We start from the raw sequence: 17,292 nt of genomic DNA on the forward strand, positions 1-17,292 counted from the left end.
ATGAGCAGTGGGACAGGTGAATAGAGTGCTATGAAGAACACTTGAATAGACCGGCTCCAGTGAGTCCCGGAGAAATCACAGTAGCATACACGGGCGTCTCTGAAAATGATATCACAATAACAACCGAAGAAAATAGCAAGAACATCATACAAATCAGGAGTGACAAAGTAGCAGGGGCAAACAGCATACCAACTAAGACACTAAATCAGGTATACAGGTGACTGCAAAGATGATCCATGTACTCTTCGGAAAGATTTGGGCGGAATAAGGCGTATCAGTAGACCGAAAAATGCAATATTTCATCAAAATGAAGAAATTAGATCCTAATAAATGTGAATAATACAGAAGGATCACACTGTTGTTAGTGCTCGGCAAAGTTCGCAACTAAGAGTTGCTGAAACGAACGAACGATTGAGTAGACCCTCATTCTCCATATCAACAAGTTATCTCTCATAAGGATAAATCATTAACCGACAGAATCATTACACTGTATACACTACTGAACAATCAAATGAATTGAACTCATCACCATATATCAACATACTAGATTACAATAATCATTAGACTGAATGGAGAGGAGAACCTTATGAAACCTTCTTTGACACTATGGAGTACCTTAAAAGATCGCCACCACCACACGCAACTCTTACGACGGATTGTAGTACAAAGTCATGCATAGGGCGTAGCTCAGGGGTACATTAAAAGTGAAGGCTGTTAGTTTATTGTCGCTTCCCTTTCCTCTGGTTATTGACTGGACTATGAAAACCTACAAATTCCGGGAAAGCGCGGGACGCAGTGGATACCGTGAACGTAGTTGAATGACTTGAACTTTGCAGGTGACTAAGCCTTTCTATGTCGCATAAAGCGTCAAATGTAGGCAAAAATAGTCAGTGCTACATTGGCTTCCACAACAGTAAAGTTCAGCATACACAATTGGAAAAGCAAGATCCTGAAGTACAACATAGTGAGCACTAAACAAATCACATTTGATAACAAAGTTCTGGGAGAGATTGAATTCTTCACGTACCTAAGCAGTATCATCAGTAGATAAGAAGAATCCGATTAAGATATCAAAGCGTAAACTGACAGTACAAGGGTAACATTCCTACAACTAAATATCCATAATTCAGAACAACTGTACCCCAGCACTAACGTCAAAAGTTTTATTATACATAGATGAAACCTGAAGAGATAAAATCATTACCAAATTGTAAAAATATATGCAAACAGCTTCAGACTCAAAATACTTCAGATCCATTGCAGAGCTTGTCTGCAATAACTTTTGTGGCAGACAACAAACCTATCACCTGCTGAAGAAAAAATTATGAAAAATCTCCTGGGTAAATAGAATACACTTGGGGGGAAACGATTGAACTGCACCAAAAAGCAAGCCTCACACTACAATATACAAGGGAACAGGAAACGAGGTAGAACAAAGAAAACATGACGCCAGGGATGAAGACAGGCACCAAGTTGATGAATAGAACGTGGTAATATCTGGAAAGAAGAGCATAGGGTAGAATTGGCTGGATACTTCTGGTCGCCTCATATGCCACTTGAGAGCAGTAGGCCTATGCGAATAGGTAATGTTTTCCCTTTACTGATTTTAGTAAAATTAGGATACTCTTTATTACCTTTCACTTCATGCAATGGGGATAAATTATAGCTGCTTGGAATTTGGGAATATATACAATACTTTGGTAAGTATATTTCCACAATTCGGATGTATCGTAGTCTTAAAATGACTGTGCGATTCCTACCTATGAAAGAAGTAGATATAATAATCAGGAGTATTCGAATTAATGTACTAAGAATTCCCGTAATAGTGCAATTCAAGTCAGGTAGAACTAGATTAGCACAAATGAACGTACTATATTTGGAATTCGTAATCAGCGCTCAATCAAGTACAAAGGAATCAACAATGAGTACAAATGCCACAATTGTCATTCAGAGAAGGATACATATAAGTTGACGTAGCAAGATTAAAGCTTGGGCAAACTAGCGTGGACTCAATTTATTTCAGTCAATTAGTTCCTTTGATGGTTTTTTCGCTACGTTCTCATCAGTGAATTATCAGCACTCGCATTTTCTAATCAGAATTACATAAAAGTTGGCATAATTATGCAAGTGAAATTCGTAAGAATTGAATATGTTCTGACTTCCTTCAAATCAAGAAAAGAACGATGCTCAAGTATATCGAGGTTTTATAGGTTCGTATACTTCTAACTAAAAAGTAGGTACTCCATGTCTATGAAAGATTTCGGAGAAAGTTTTACAGAATAATGAAATTATTCCTAAATTACTCAATCGTGCACATTTGTATTTTATTTAACGGCTAATTCCGATTCCAAACATATAATTCGTTCAGTTGTCTTCATGGAGTTCTATCAGCTTTAAATTGAACCTTTCTGGGAATTCTTAGTTAGCGCATCAGTTCGATTACTTCTAATCATCATACTTAACTGGCGATTCCCGTAACACATCTGCATGAATAAAATAATTTAAGTAATGGCAGAATTGTAATGAAACGACTATCGCCTGAAATAAAACGTGAACTGCAGATAGTTCAAAATACTAACTGAATAGCTAAACGTACATATCATTTAGTCATGCATCATTCTAATGGGCGTACTGAATATATTTCAGTATAGTTCCAAAACTTTCTTATTCTGATGTTCATGCGTAAAATGTCAAGACCTTGGAAACAATAATCATTCTTTTTACTGGTGTACAATTTAAGGGCCTGTAGAGGATAGTTTATGAAATCTTTCAGAACAGAAATCCCAAACCTCAGACAAAAGGAACAATAACAAAATTGCTTAAACAAAAAAAAAACTCGTTCGAATATAGACTTTTCATCTCTCTGAGGTATACTACGCTATTACAATAATATGAAAATAAGACGGGTCTGTGTGACCGAGTTTATAATGCCACAACATTGGATACTTGGACGATCCGTTACACACAAAACAGAGACTAGATCACATATCAGGTACAAAATTCACGACCAAGAACAGAAAACCAGAGTCACGATAGATAATACTTATTTCACACAGTTACAAGCCATCATTCTTAGTGTGTACCACATGGAAATCAATAAGTAGTAGAGAAATCACATAATTAATATCAGTGTGGGAACTCGTGGAGATTGCAATATTTAATAGTAAGTCGAGTGTCTGTTTGTCCACACTCAGTGACCAATCACATTTACTTCCAATACTACACATTGACATTACACTGAAACATCATAATAATTATCAATCTAAACTCGATTAAATATAAAACTTACTTGATTACGTAGAATCGAAATTGTTGAAATAAGGGAAAAATTCCCGTATGGAACATTTCCAGTGGTTTCAGATACACTCTACACAAATAAATGAAATAAATGACACGCACATGTGAAATCATTTGAACGTGTTATTCAAGAACACTGTGTTATTTTTGATTACTTATAACTATTATTCCACAGACCACTGTTATTCAGAGGTTTGCTCAATGTTTTACTACAGTGTTTGAAAATATTAGGTTGACATCATTTTCACCAAAGACTGACAAAAATTACACAATCATTAAACACACACGTTTGTAATATTATGTCAAATTGTGGATGTACGTGGTCAAACAGCCGCAGATCGAGGAGAAACAAACAGTATCCCATATTTCATAAGAATATTTGAATTTACAACTACACTTTGTAACAATCTATCACTTCCTGTTTAGTAAGCGGAATCTTTAAACTATACATAAGTTCAAGCAATTTGTGAGAAAATCAATCTTAAAGTATATTCGCTAATGATGTTTCAATGTAATTTCAATGAAAACGAGAAATCGGTTTGAATTATATGTGAATCCTGAGAAACATTTTATGGCAGAACAAGCATATTAAAATTAATTTTTAAAACAAAGTTACTTACATCCTCACCATTATCCATTTTACAAATATCGTTTAATTTCGTCAACAAGTCTTTTCCACTGACGATATATTTATTTCGAGATCCTTCATCCAATAATTCATTGTCATCGTTCTCAGCACTCTCCAATATTCTCTGAATGAAATATATTTGATGTTTAATTATTTGTGAAAGTGTCAAATACAATAATCTAGTCCTATGGTAAACTCTTAATTCAGTATGGTCAACTTACACAACCCACAACAAGTAATTACTCTCTTCGTAAATATTAACAAAGGTGGTATTTCTTAACCACAATTTTAAAGAACGTATTTACTTCAAACTTCTTTCAGTTGCAGATTGACAGTTGCGGAGTAACAATAATGGCACTAATATAAACCAGATCAAAGTTTTGCAAACGATACTGTTGTGTTTCAATTCAAAACTAATGCATAGTAGTTTTAGTTAATTTAATAGTTGATTATCTTTCTGTGCAACACAAACTTTGCGCCTACAAAAAAAACATATCAGCTTACAGATACCACTCTATTCCAAGTATAATTTAGCCATATTAGTTTAAAATGCAAACAATAAAGTGAAATTTTTAAAGTAAAATTTTAAAAAAGTGCCACTTCTTAGACAAACATATAAGACGTTTCGTTATTGGTATCCACCAGTTTATCATGATAATCTATCGTAAAATAATTCAAGCACACGCCAAAACGCTTTGAGCAACACTAGTCTGGGGAAATTTGAACGTACCTGATTACTAAGCATCGCAGCATAAAGACCGTTTTCAGCTACAAGTTCAGCGTGTGTCCCAGATTCGCGAACCACTCCCTTATCAAGCACGACTATCAAATTCGCATTACGAACTGTTGTAAGACGATGAGCAACAACTACCACAGTCCTCCCCTCAATCGCTCTATCCAAAGCCATTTGGACAAGACGTTCTGATTTTGCGTCAAGTGAGGACGTTGCTTCATCCAACAGCAGCAACTTCGGCTTTCTAATAAGAGCTCGAGCGATTGCTATACGTTGCTTCTGACCACCTGACATTCCGCCACCTCTTTCACCCACAAAAGTGTCGTATCCCTGAATTCATAAAATGATAACAGTTCAAATTTTAGTTGAGTAGATAATATTACTTCTGGTAAATGGCCTAAATTTCAACATTGTTGAGATGGCTTACATCTGGGAGTTGTTGAATGAAACCGTGAGCGTTGGCAAGCTTTGCAGCTTCTTCTATCTCATCTTGAGTTGCATCCAGCTTCCCTAACCTTATGTTATCACTGATAGTTCCTTCGAAAAGTACCGGTTCTTGCTGTACACAGCCTATCTGATTACGATAAGCTTTCAGGTCCAGATTCTTGATGTCCTCATCCTCGATTAATACCTAAAACATCAAATATAATACAACATGTTTAGATTAACGGTAATTAAATAACGAAACAAAATAAAATAATCTTGTCAGAAATTTTGCCCGGATTCAAAAGAGTGGTTTCACAGTAGTCGGAGCAGTGTATGGAAGAAATTACAAAGAAAATAATATTTGCAAAACTTCCAGTTGTTGAAATTAAAAATAGCTCTAGTATCTAGAACTCTAGACGTCAAGTTTGTCTCTTCCTTGATCAAATAGAACTTCACAAACGATTTTGTAACTTTTAACATCCATTATCTGTTTGTTTTTCTTTACTCCCTTTCGCATATATTTTCAAGTATCTGATTAGTTAAACAATTATTATTATTTAGTTTTGTTGACTTTAATCTTAAAACTTATTCTTTTACGTTTTGACCTACAACCAGTATTGAAACGCTGATTCATACTTCTATCGAAATCACTATTCTTATTATTACTAATATACCCATCAGCTAATCATTAATTCGTACTTTTGCCTATGTAGTCTACTTTATTGTTATAATTGACTCATAAACTCCGTTTGTCGGCTTATTGGTTTTCACATATACACAAAAGCACTGCTAAATACTGCAGCAAATCCTAATGACGATCTAACTGAAAACATGTGTGTTGTTCAATGAAAATGGCCAACTAATTCAACTATCGATGAGTAATTTATTACAGAATATGTATTTAGATCGCTTCAGGAATATATTCATGAAATTTCATTACCGTGGATAAGCATTTTTATTAGTGGAAACGCACTTATCACTTGGATAAGTCTTTCATCCTCTATTTACATGTATTAATGAGATGAATCATGTTTCAAGTTTATGGGACATTTCAGTTATAAAACTCATTGTTAGAGTGTGAAGTAACCACCCTTGTTTAGAAAGCACACATACTGCATAGACACATCTTCTAATGAAACCTGTAAAAACATATCAAAATGAAGCTACTTCAAAGTACTGCATACCTCGCCTTTCGTTGGGTCATAAAATCTTTGCAACATATGAACAACGGTACTTTTCCCTGAACCGCTCGGTCCAACCAATGCCACGGTTTGCCCACTTTTGATGCTTAAACTAAAATTCTTTAAAACCTACAAAGTAGAGTTAGTACACACGTATATAGCAGACGGTGCACTCAAATTGAGTAAAACTTAATTGCATTTAAAAGTAAAGGGATAAACGTTTTCTCATTGACATCTTATATGCTCTTATCGCCAACCAGTGTAAAACGATGAAAGGAAATATTTCTGGCGTTGTTCATTAAATAATACAGGAGATAATCTATGCTAATTTATGAGATGACACCTATAAATAAAACGCAGGAAAAGCTATTCACGAGACGATTGTTCCTGTCACTGGTTTACCGTCATGTTAATGTAACAATATAGGTATGCATAGACCGAGTGGTGATACTAACATCAGTTTAGTATGGAAACATAGATATCTTTTCACTTGTATCTTTATAAAATTTCCCAAAAATCATGTATAACCACTGGCTGAGAAAAAGCGATGACACACCAAAGCATATCAATAAACTTCAGATCTTATATTGACTTAGTGAGTGACGTGTTTTCAGCTGAAGAGTATCCAAGACAGTGTACAATTATATTATTTCAAAAAACATGTCCATACATCCAACTTGCGATTTACGCAAACATCTTATTGAAAAACTAATAGTGTAGTATATGTTTGATCACTTCCTGGGTGTTTTAAAACAGTACAGAATCTGGAAGAACATATTTTTCAATATCTCTCCATCCACGACAACTTACTTCAGTCACCTTTTAAAAGTTACTAAACTGGCACATTAGCAGAGATTCTGATTTACTCACTGCAATATCTGGTCGACTTGGGTATGCGAAAGAAACATTTCTGAATGTGACGTTCCCAGAAAAGTTCTGAATCAGCCTTCCGTGACAGTCTTTGTCAATTTCCGGGACCTGGAATAAAGTAGTGGGTATAAAGTAGTTAGCGGCTTCCTAACAAGCTACAACAAATCTGAATGATATGTCGGCAGTTTGCCCGGAAGCAAAAAAAATAAAAGTGATAAACAATTCAATCCTATTGCATGCTGCATGAAATTACAAACAAATTCATTAATTTAGAACAGTGTATCATTAAAGTTCAGGAAACAATTCACCTCAAATATGGATCAATATCTCAAAAGGCCTAGCAGAACTCCACAATCAATTATCCGGTAATCCGTACTTTAAATGCACTGGATATCAACATCAGTAACTGTTATCTAAAGACTTGTGTGAAGTAACAAATTACCGAACATTGTTCTATTCATAACACACATGTCTTCGTTATTTGTCCCTCTAACTTCCTTCTGTGATCTCATAAAATCTCACACCGTTTTTGTATTTGTGACACAGGACCGTAACTACATTTTCTACAAACCCTGTGTTTTGAACAATTACAAACGTTTAACATCACAAAATAGGTAGTTTCAAAACAGATGTAGATATCCTTAAAGTCTGAACGCCAGTCTTATCACAATTCCAAATACGGAGTTACTGTAGTGTTGGTTACTGTTTCCATTGTCAGACATCCAAAAGAAAATCCAATCACTTTCAGAGAACAAAGGTAATCACAATCGACGTGCATTTTATTTTCAACAATCAAAGTTTCTGTTTTGATCTACTAGTGCTGAAGAACGTTAATAATCAGTCGGCTATTTCCCATTTTATATTATTGTAAATGGGACATAATAGTAGCTTTCATCTCGAAGACCGTACTTTGTTACCGTCATTTATTTAAGCTTGAAATTGTAGAAGAGGAAATATTTCTTCAGTATTTCTCAAATGAATGGCCAGTGAGCATGTAAGGGAATATTTCTTATAAAGCTATCATAAAACAATTGATCAATGACATCTAAACAACTTTACAAGATAGGTTGTGGGATAAACTCACACGCTCGATAATACTGTAAATTTCAGTGGCTGACGCCTGTGCGTTCATAAAATATTGGAAACTTGGTAGAGCGTTACCCAGAAAAACACTTCCTAAAAGAACATTCACGAAAATCTGGAAAGGCATAACAATAATGAGTGAAAACTATAGAAGTTTCAATTTGACGTGTTACTAAGATATACAGGTGATGAATATACTGAACGGTCATTTTCAATTCTGAATCCTCACTCGTTTCTTCTTAAAACACATGCAGTTACCTCTTAAATACAAGCCTTAAACGATTCTCTCATCAGATTGTAATCGAATAATTGATTGGCCATACCTAAAATAATGGCCGTAAATTATAAACGTAAAAGGTGAAATGTAATCTTTCGTAAGATTTTTAGCTCTGTAATGTAAAAATACATTGCTCAAATATTTACTTTCTTCAGTGAAAAATTTTCATCCGGTAAAAATATAGAGCGTAGGAAGAACGTATTTTGGGATATGGATTCATTAAACAAAGAAACTTAGAGTACTGGTTAATTTTATACATTGGACATCACATGCATTTATCATAACGATTATTATGTAGGTAGCTTGATTTGACATTGACAAAGGAAATAATTAGTGCAGATGTTTACTGTTTTGTGAATTATAACAAACAACTACAATTATTTTACAATCAACAGGTTACGTTGAATTGCTAAACATATACTGCCAAACTCTTTGGCTGTTTTTTTTCCGGACTACCTGAGGAGATTCAAAGGTAACGAAATTAATTTGATCTTAAGAATAGAAAGAAATTGGACCATATGAATTGTTTTATTAAGGGACTCAGACTTCGTGATTGTTATGAAACAATATTTTCAAAATTAAGTCCACTTTAGAAATGACATATTTTCATCTCTAATGATAACTCATAAACTTTATGAAATGCAAACATTCCAGAGTAATGATCTTCCCATTCAATATATTGTATGGGGATCTAAAGATGTGTGAACAAAATGCCAAGCACATCGCTTCACTAATTACTGGAATCGGGATTTTGTTTTAAACAACTTATTCTTACAAAGCCTCCCTCTTAATCTTATCATAGTAGATTTCGAGATTTATGTCAAATCACTGTTTAGCATAAAAACTAAGATTACATACCGTCACAATAGCTCCAGCGTCATAATCTTCATTTACTATTAATTTAAAGCCATACCAAAATAGTAGAGCAGTAGAACAAAACACAGTCAGTCCAATTGTCCCATTAACTAAAAGTAGGAAAAATCACAAGTCGGTAATTCATAGTACAGTATTGAACTGCATAACATGTACACATTCGCTTCTCCTCTTTATTGCAAACCAATAAAATTAAAATTTCCTCCATCAAATGTGCACGATTGAGTAGTTTTGGAATAATTTCATTATTCTGTAAAGTTTTCTCCGAAATCTTTCATAGACATGGAGTACCTACTTTTTAGTTAGAAGTATACGAACCTATAAAACCTCGATATACTTGAGCATCGTTCTTTTCTTGATTTGAAGGAAGTCAGAACATATTCAATTCTTACGAATTTCACTTGCATAATTATGCCAACTTTTATGTAATTCTGATTAGAAAATGCGAGTGCTGATAATTCACTGATGAGAACGTAGCGAAAAAACCATCAAAGGAACTAATTGACTGAAATAAATTGAGTCCACGCTAGTTTGCCCAAGCTTTAATCTTGCTACGTCAACTTATATGTATCCTTCTCTGAATGACAATTGTGGCATTTGTACTCATTGTTGATTCCTTTGTACTTGATTGAGCGCTGATTACGAATTCCAAATATAGTACGTTCATTTGTGCTAATCTAGTTCTACCTGACTTGAATTGCACTATTACGGGAATTCTTAGTACATTAATTCGAATACAACCAATCGTCATACAATCCAACAAAATTCATCTGTTGATGACACTCTGGATTCACATGACAGATTAGTCAGGTTGTTCAGTGAAACGTTTGACTTTTGATATTGTTTCCGTACTGCAGTTAACAAACAGTAATGCTGATGGATACCACTGCATTATCAACAATCTAGTTATAAAGGATAGATGAAACCATGCATATTTTAGCCTGTAATCTCATCAAAATACTTTTACCTCATACTTGTATCATTTATCTAAATTATCGAATGCCTGACATTTGCTGTCTGTAATACATACAAACAAGTGCACATTATCCTTCAAAAAAACAGATTATAACTGAGGACAGTGAGAGCAGATACTGCATCCAAATATTGTCATATTTACGATTGAGATATGCAATCTAACTTTTAAAATAACCGTTTTTTTCTTAATTGAACATGTTAGCGGAACAGACTAACGATTGCAAATCTCAGACGACAACAAATCAAGTTCTGTGGTTATTACACATGCCGGTACTTACCTGCACCTGATGCCACTACTTTCTTCAGCCCAGCTTTTTCTGCCGTTCCCAGTTGCTCACGGTATCTTTTCAACTCCCTTTTCTCTCCACCGAACGCAACAACGGTGCGTATAGCTTCTAGGACTTCGCCGGCAACAGCACCAGCGCGTGCGTATGCAACTATTTCCTTACGGGTGAAGTATTTCATCAGAAACCCAAAGCACCCAAAAACTGCACCGATGATGGGCAGTATAGCGCAAGCAACCAAGGCAAGTTTCCACCCCACTGCGAAGTTAATTATAATACCTACTATGAATCCAGACAAGTTTTTAATGAAATCGGTCAATGTTGAACCCATCCCTAGTTGAATGTTGTCAATGTTATGAGATAGTTTGCTGATGAGTGATCCAGATGACTGTTCATCAAACCATGCAACGTCCTGGCGTAAAATGCTCTGAAAAATAACAGTTGGCAATGTTTTTCATTAAATCTAAACAGATTGGCATATTAAATAACCGAAAATTTACTTTTATGAGAAATAACCAGAAAATTTTATGCCTCATTTATTTAAAGCACAAATTTTTATTTCCAAACAAAGCAGAACTCACCTAGTTTGAGTTCCGACGTTAAAGCTTGTTCAGAAAAGTTTGCTATTATTTGCTAAATCACTAGTTTTTCTGTACGCCTCTACAATGTCATCGTGAATCGTTCAAAGAGCTTGAGGTTATATTAACTGGTTTGAATAAGCCTAGTTTTCTTACTGATATTTTCAAACCAAACACCTGACATAAGACTAAGCAATAAGATAAAATGTGTTCAAAATACATTTCAATTAACAGTAAGCTTCTCATTATTCAACCGTAACTACCGAATGAGAATTGGGAGAGATTCGTTAACAAAAACACTAGATCACCACGTCGCAAGATTTTCTATGACCTTAACTTGGCTACAATAAAAGTTTCAGCACTCTGTCCTCTTGACAGTCAATTTACTGAACACTAAATTTTGTCTAAACGATTATGAATTTCAGAACTATATGTAGTATTACTTAGTTATTCCTTGTACAATACCAACTCTGTATTCGAATGCGCTAGAAAACATTTGTTGTTATTACAGTTGCTCATTCAGTGTAGTTTAAAAAATAAAACCAACTTTCAAGAAGCAGTTAAATAAACATACTCTCTTAGATCTCATAGACATTAGCATGTAAAATGAATTCATTTTGAGTTGCATTTGGAATGCGAGACACTATTTTAGTTGGTTTTCATCCAGACTATCATTCTTGCTTATTAATACGTCATCTAATACTAACATGTTTTATATAAACAATGATTCCTGTAACATAATGCTCCAGAAAACGTAAATAAAAAACATAGTCGACTTACTGCTAGCACTGATGTAAATAACAAGATAGATTAAATATCTGTTACAAAAACAAACGTGTTGTGAAATATTTTTACGATAATAGACCATGTTCATTTATTAAGCATTCACTTTCATTCATTGTAAGTAGAACTTTCTTTCTTTCCAAGTAAACTATGTAGGTGAATTAAGACAGACATGTGGTTACACAAACCAATTATATATCTCGATATTTGCTCTCAGCAGTTTATTCCATTCTCAAATGTATTGAGTGAACTTGACAACGGTTGAAGCTAGTAGATGGATTTTAAACAAAGTTACAACTTGACTAACGGTAGAGTTTTCAATTATATACTAGCACATAGAAATCTCTGAGATAAAAACCCTTATGAATTCGCTTGAAAAAATAACCATTCGTTGATTTCAAAGTAAACGTCAACCTAGATACTAAGTATTTAGTTGATATCAGCTGACATGAACAATAAAGTTCGGTGAGAAAATTATTCCGAAATATTTATAATTTGAAAAGACTGGAAAATGTACATTACTCTGAAATACAGCGAACGAATTCGGTTAATTTGCCTGATTGTGAACAAATTGATCAAGAAATCTTGACCGAATGCTAATAATAACACTGTAACACCCACAAGAGCAAACCATTTAGAATATACATAGATGCTTTCTTTGAGAAAAATTTCCTCGGTGAAGTCATTGACTACACCCCTCAGTATAAGAGAATGAACGGGTAGTAAGGCTCCAACTATTGTAGCGAAAATAACTGCCATGAATAATGCGCAATACTCGCTTTTATCTGTATTTCTGAACTAAATTATTTTTTAATAAACTACATTTTAATATAGATGTTTTACCAGTGCCCATGGTTTACTTTTTTGATACATGTGAACTTTGTAGTTAATAATTTAGTCGCCGTTAGCAAAATACTTCTCCCTTGAGCACGATATTCAATAGTATCGATCGAATAGGTGTAGATGATCTGCTTCAAACTGCGCAATTAAACAAGCTTTGATATTACACAACATATTCGAAACACCGGATGTTTTGATACAAGAAGTAATCTGGCAGTATGAATTTTTTGGAAATATTGGTGGAATATATCCATGTTTTTAGTTATCTATTTAGTAAATACCACTTATATTTGGTTACATCTTAGGTAGTTAAGGCCAACAACAGAAGAAACAGAAGAGGTACAAAAAAAGTCACGGACAAAAACAGATACACTATTTCATCACCAATCAACTGAGTTATACGGAGGTGGCGTAGCTTACACCATTAAATCTGCGTGTCTCACTCGTCCCACACGGCCTCTCACTGACGCTTATGCGTCATTGAACGATGATTTGTCGACCTAAGCATGACTCTGCAACCTAACTGTAAGGCACAGCCTATTATTGCATCTGGCTTTTCTCAGCTATATTGGTGTTTGTCTCGACAGTGTTACCTCACCTCACTTCCTTACTAACCCTACCAGTGCTAAACACAATGAGCATACGGCCTAATTTCTGATGTATTAGCCTGAAGGCTTACTCTCTGGTGTCTGTGCCCAGGTCTCCATCTTAAAAAGTCTTCATCGTTATCGCGGTTATATTTAGCCTCAGATCCTTTAATATTCATGCTAACCCAGCTTAAGTCATTCATCTTCAACCGTCAGTGTAACTTAGGTTTTATACAACTGGCTCACTGCAATTATTCTATTTTCTCGACAAAGGATGAGGACGGAACCACGTGTGATCTGAAGCTGACCTCAGTTCTGGTCCTTTCAACAGGGTCCAACTGTAGCAATCTTCCATTACAGCTCGTAACTATGTATGTCTTAACTCACATGCCCTTAAGCTGTACTGATTTCGTATTTACAACTAAAGATGCCACAAGTACACCTTAACTAGCAACACCTTTTGTAATGGAAACATGCCAACCCAGTCAAATCAGAAGTCAGAAGCGAACAAACTCGAAGATTTATTTCATAGAATATCGATATATCGAAAAGTGACTAATCATAGCTGGCTTGAAGCACTAGCGGTTGTCGGAGAAATGAAACACTGAGCACTAACTCGTGGTCTGGCGCAGTAGCATGACTGTGCGCCACTGAAATTAATGCTTTCAGCATCAAATATCGAAAGCTTACAGAGGTATTTATTTTGGGGACTCATTTAACGCTACAAAATGTTATAGGTCATCACAAAATTCCCACTAGCACCTGTAAGTGATCAGTCTCCATATAATATTTGCTGTCTCAACGTACACTTACAGACTCAACCTAATTCTAACACGCGATCAAAGACAAATCGCCAGACCTAGACTTGAGACGATAACACAACTAATAAATGATAATCAAATTGTTAGTTAATAAGCGTGGCAAGATAAATTATTCTTTAACCACGTTACCTAGCAAGGTGACTGGAATAAGCGTGACCACAAATGGCACCAGCCGTTTGACACTTTCCAGTGCAAATTATTCAGGAACACAGTAAATGTTCTAATAAACTGTATAATAATATATATACACTAATGTAAAAGTGTGTCGTCTCATACTTTGCGCTTCCTTATGGGATACTGAATCATTCGAATTTATATTGTTAGGCAGCGGAGATATTCTATCTTAACCTTCGTGCTGGCGATCAATCGAACCATCTAAGAAACTAAACTTTCAGACATCCCTGATAAATCACCCATTTTAGTCTACACATCTGTTTCTGAAAATCCGTTTTCGCTGATGTGGACGTTGTAAACCGTTTCAAGTGGTTATTTATTTAGAATTCACTTGTTAGGAACGATTACTACACCCTGATCTGCGTATTTTTCCCAGGTCACCTACAATTATTTCACACATGTAGTTATATACTTTTTGAATCACCTATTTTCGAACTAATATTTTAGGTACTTTGTCTCCATGTCCTGACAGTCCATTTGTACTGTTTTCTCCTTTTGTACAATCTCTCATCACTTAGCAAAAGCAATTTATTCGATGTTAAAAATTCGAAGTATCTAGCACCATTCGTCACTTGATAGTGGCCTAATATGTAGAACCCCTTTGGACTTGCTTACAAACTTCTCATGTACCAAATACTGCCACCCGTGGCGCTCGACATTTGCTCTTCTATGCATATTTGTCTTTCACATAGATCTTCACAACAACTAACCTGGTAGATTTTCACCCTGCATCTGCATGTAACAACCGTTAATAATGATAGAAATAATAGAACATTCTAAAAGTCAACGCAGAATGCACATCAGTGTCTTTGATTTTCATCTTCAAGCTTATATAAAGACTACTGTATAAATGGAAAATATTTTTATATATACTAACCTAAATATGCGTCCAATAACACACCATCCTATGCTTTTTCACTAATTTAGAACCCTCTAAGTGATCAACCTTATTTGTAATCCTATAGAATTAATCGAAATTCCACTTTTAAAATAAGCTAAAATAAAATATGACATGGCCTCTGTCCAACATCGCACTAGTCATTGAGGCCTGACAATGACGCTAATTGTGCAGAAATTTTTCGGTCATGAGCTCAACGATTATGCCAGTACAATCAACCTTGAGTTCACAAGCCTGAGCAAATAATCACTTGAGCAACTAAATGGTACTCGTGATTCCGAACTAGGATATTCTAAAATCTATCATTCACCGAGCCAGCTTTACCTTGAGTCTTTAAAGCTTTCAAACATTTTGTATTTGTTCAATCACATCGATAAACCAGGTTTTTAAACTTATTTAAACTAGTCGGTTAGACGATTTAAGTGTTGTTGCACATTAAACAAGTCCACCCAAACTGCATTAATGAAAGTCAAAAATAATAATAGCATTTAGAATTTCACTAAAATGTAACACTATTTGATACAACTCGTCCAACTCTTTCGAGGTTGGGCAACAAATATCAAATAGATTTACGCTTACGAACCAAATGAGGCCAAAATAAATGTAGTTAGATAGCTGAATAGGAAAATTTTGTATATAATCGTAAATTTATCAAAGTATGATTCAGTACAATAGTTGTGTAGACAAAGATCATTACACGCTATCGACAGTCTGGTCTATTTGAGTCTCGAAAACAGGCTAAGACTTCTTCCTCACTTCCTTTGATAGAGTTCGATCATCAGATCTTGACTTCACCCGTTTCACTGACTTATGTATGTTGGAAACCACTTGACGCACTCAATCTAAAAGTCATTCATTCCTATTATCTTTTAGAGACGATGGTTGAGTCATGGCTCATTTTCAATAATTAGCCAGGAATCTTTGGGCTTGTTCATTAAGTGCAGACATTTGCTGTATGTACTAGAATCACTGTCTCTGTACTTCAAACATATGTGAACTGAGTCTGCCACGTTTTCCTCAGAAGGCTAATATCTTCATAGGCCCATGATAAGAAGACTATGGATGTCCAAAATTCGGTTCGCCCGCACTGAATGTACAAAGCACTGAAGTCTAATAATACGCCACAACAAAGAGTAGATAAAGGAGCCTCACGTTGATCTCACCATTTTAGTGTTTATTCTATTACAGAGATGAGCTTTAAACGTCCCCGACTGACTATTCTTGTCACGGATTGCCGTCTCTTCCTTTCATTCTAGACAGGATTTGCTTAAACGATATGGCTTCAAGGTTGGTTTAAGTGTCATAAAGTGAGAATACAGTTGTTGGAATGCGCCACCTAGTTGCTAAGTATTTTGACTTATCGGTCTTAAAGACAAAGAAATCAAACATTGTATTCCAGGATAAACTCAAACTACAAACTGTAGAAAGTATTTTAAGATTTATAGTCTTGAAACGGCAGCTTTATCATAAAGTAGAATCGATCTAAATACTTCTGAACATATCACCACACACCGCCAACAGATGACAGGTAATTGCAAAAGCATAAACTCATATCTACCACCTCTCGAACATTAGTGAACAACAGATAAAAAAGAACTAAATACAACTGGGGACGAACAGCATTTCGCGGCTACCTAACCTAACCTACTCTCCATACTCAAGGAAGTTGTTTCTAACTGCTGTAGTTTGTGTACTGACAATTCAAAATCGTCTACTAAATTAGAAACCCATATTTTAGAGGGTGACTCAGCTTGAGCGTAACGATTTAGCAAGCTATTAAAACTACTTGATATTTTCAACGCTCACTCGCCAGTAGAACATTTCTTCCAAAGCCTGTTCGAATTCTGTAACCTACGAAGTTTCGGTTGTATTTATAAACCTTCTAGACCCCGCCTAACTTCGTGGATTTTGAAACGATGACATCAATCTACAGAATATACTGACTTATCCGCTTTTTAAGATGAACCATCCTCTAATTGAGAAG

General features: G+C 35.1%; 1 protein-coding gene across 4 annotated transcripts in view; it reads right to left on the reverse strand.

Moving 5' to 3' along the window:
* Positions 1-13,007, reverse strand: part of ABCB1_5 (Multidrug resistance protein 1) — a gene marked incomplete at its 3' end in the record, with an annotated part of 29,446 nt that extends 16,439 nt beyond the window's left edge. The window contains exons 1-11 of one of the 4 annotated variants that reach the window (XM_051216289.1): positions 12,832-13,007; positions 12,511-12,786; positions 10,622-11,054; positions 9,354-9,460; positions 8,220-8,333; positions 7,136-7,243; positions 6,269-6,394; positions 5,086-5,289; positions 4,656-4,988; positions 3,918-4,049; positions 3,290-3,367 (exon numbers count right to left, since the gene is read on the reverse strand). In XM_051216289.1, coding sequence (XP_051066866.1) covers positions 3,290-3,367; positions 3,918-4,049; positions 4,656-4,988; positions 5,086-5,289; positions 6,269-6,394; positions 7,136-7,243; positions 8,220-8,333; positions 9,354-9,460; positions 10,622-11,054; positions 12,511-12,786; positions 12,832-12,861 — 1,941 coding nt within the window. In that variant the 5' untranslated portion in view covers positions 12,862-13,007. Of the gene's footprint in view, positions 1-3,289; positions 6,395-7,135; positions 7,244-8,219; positions 8,334-9,353; positions 9,461-10,621; positions 12,787-12,831 lie in introns of all 4 variants that reach the window. The other 3 variants (XM_035733936.2, XM_051216290.1, XM_051216288.1) reach the window with 3 other exon arrangements.
* Between the last annotated feature and the right edge of the window lie 4,285 nt (positions 13,008-17,292).

The sequence above is a fragment of the Schistosoma haematobium genome, chromosome 4, assembly GCF_000699445.3.
Source record: "Schistosoma haematobium chromosome 4, whole genome shotgun sequence".
In the NCBI taxonomy this organism is placed as follows: domain Eukaryota; kingdom Metazoa; phylum Platyhelminthes; class Trematoda; order Strigeidida; family Schistosomatidae; genus Schistosoma; species Schistosoma haematobium.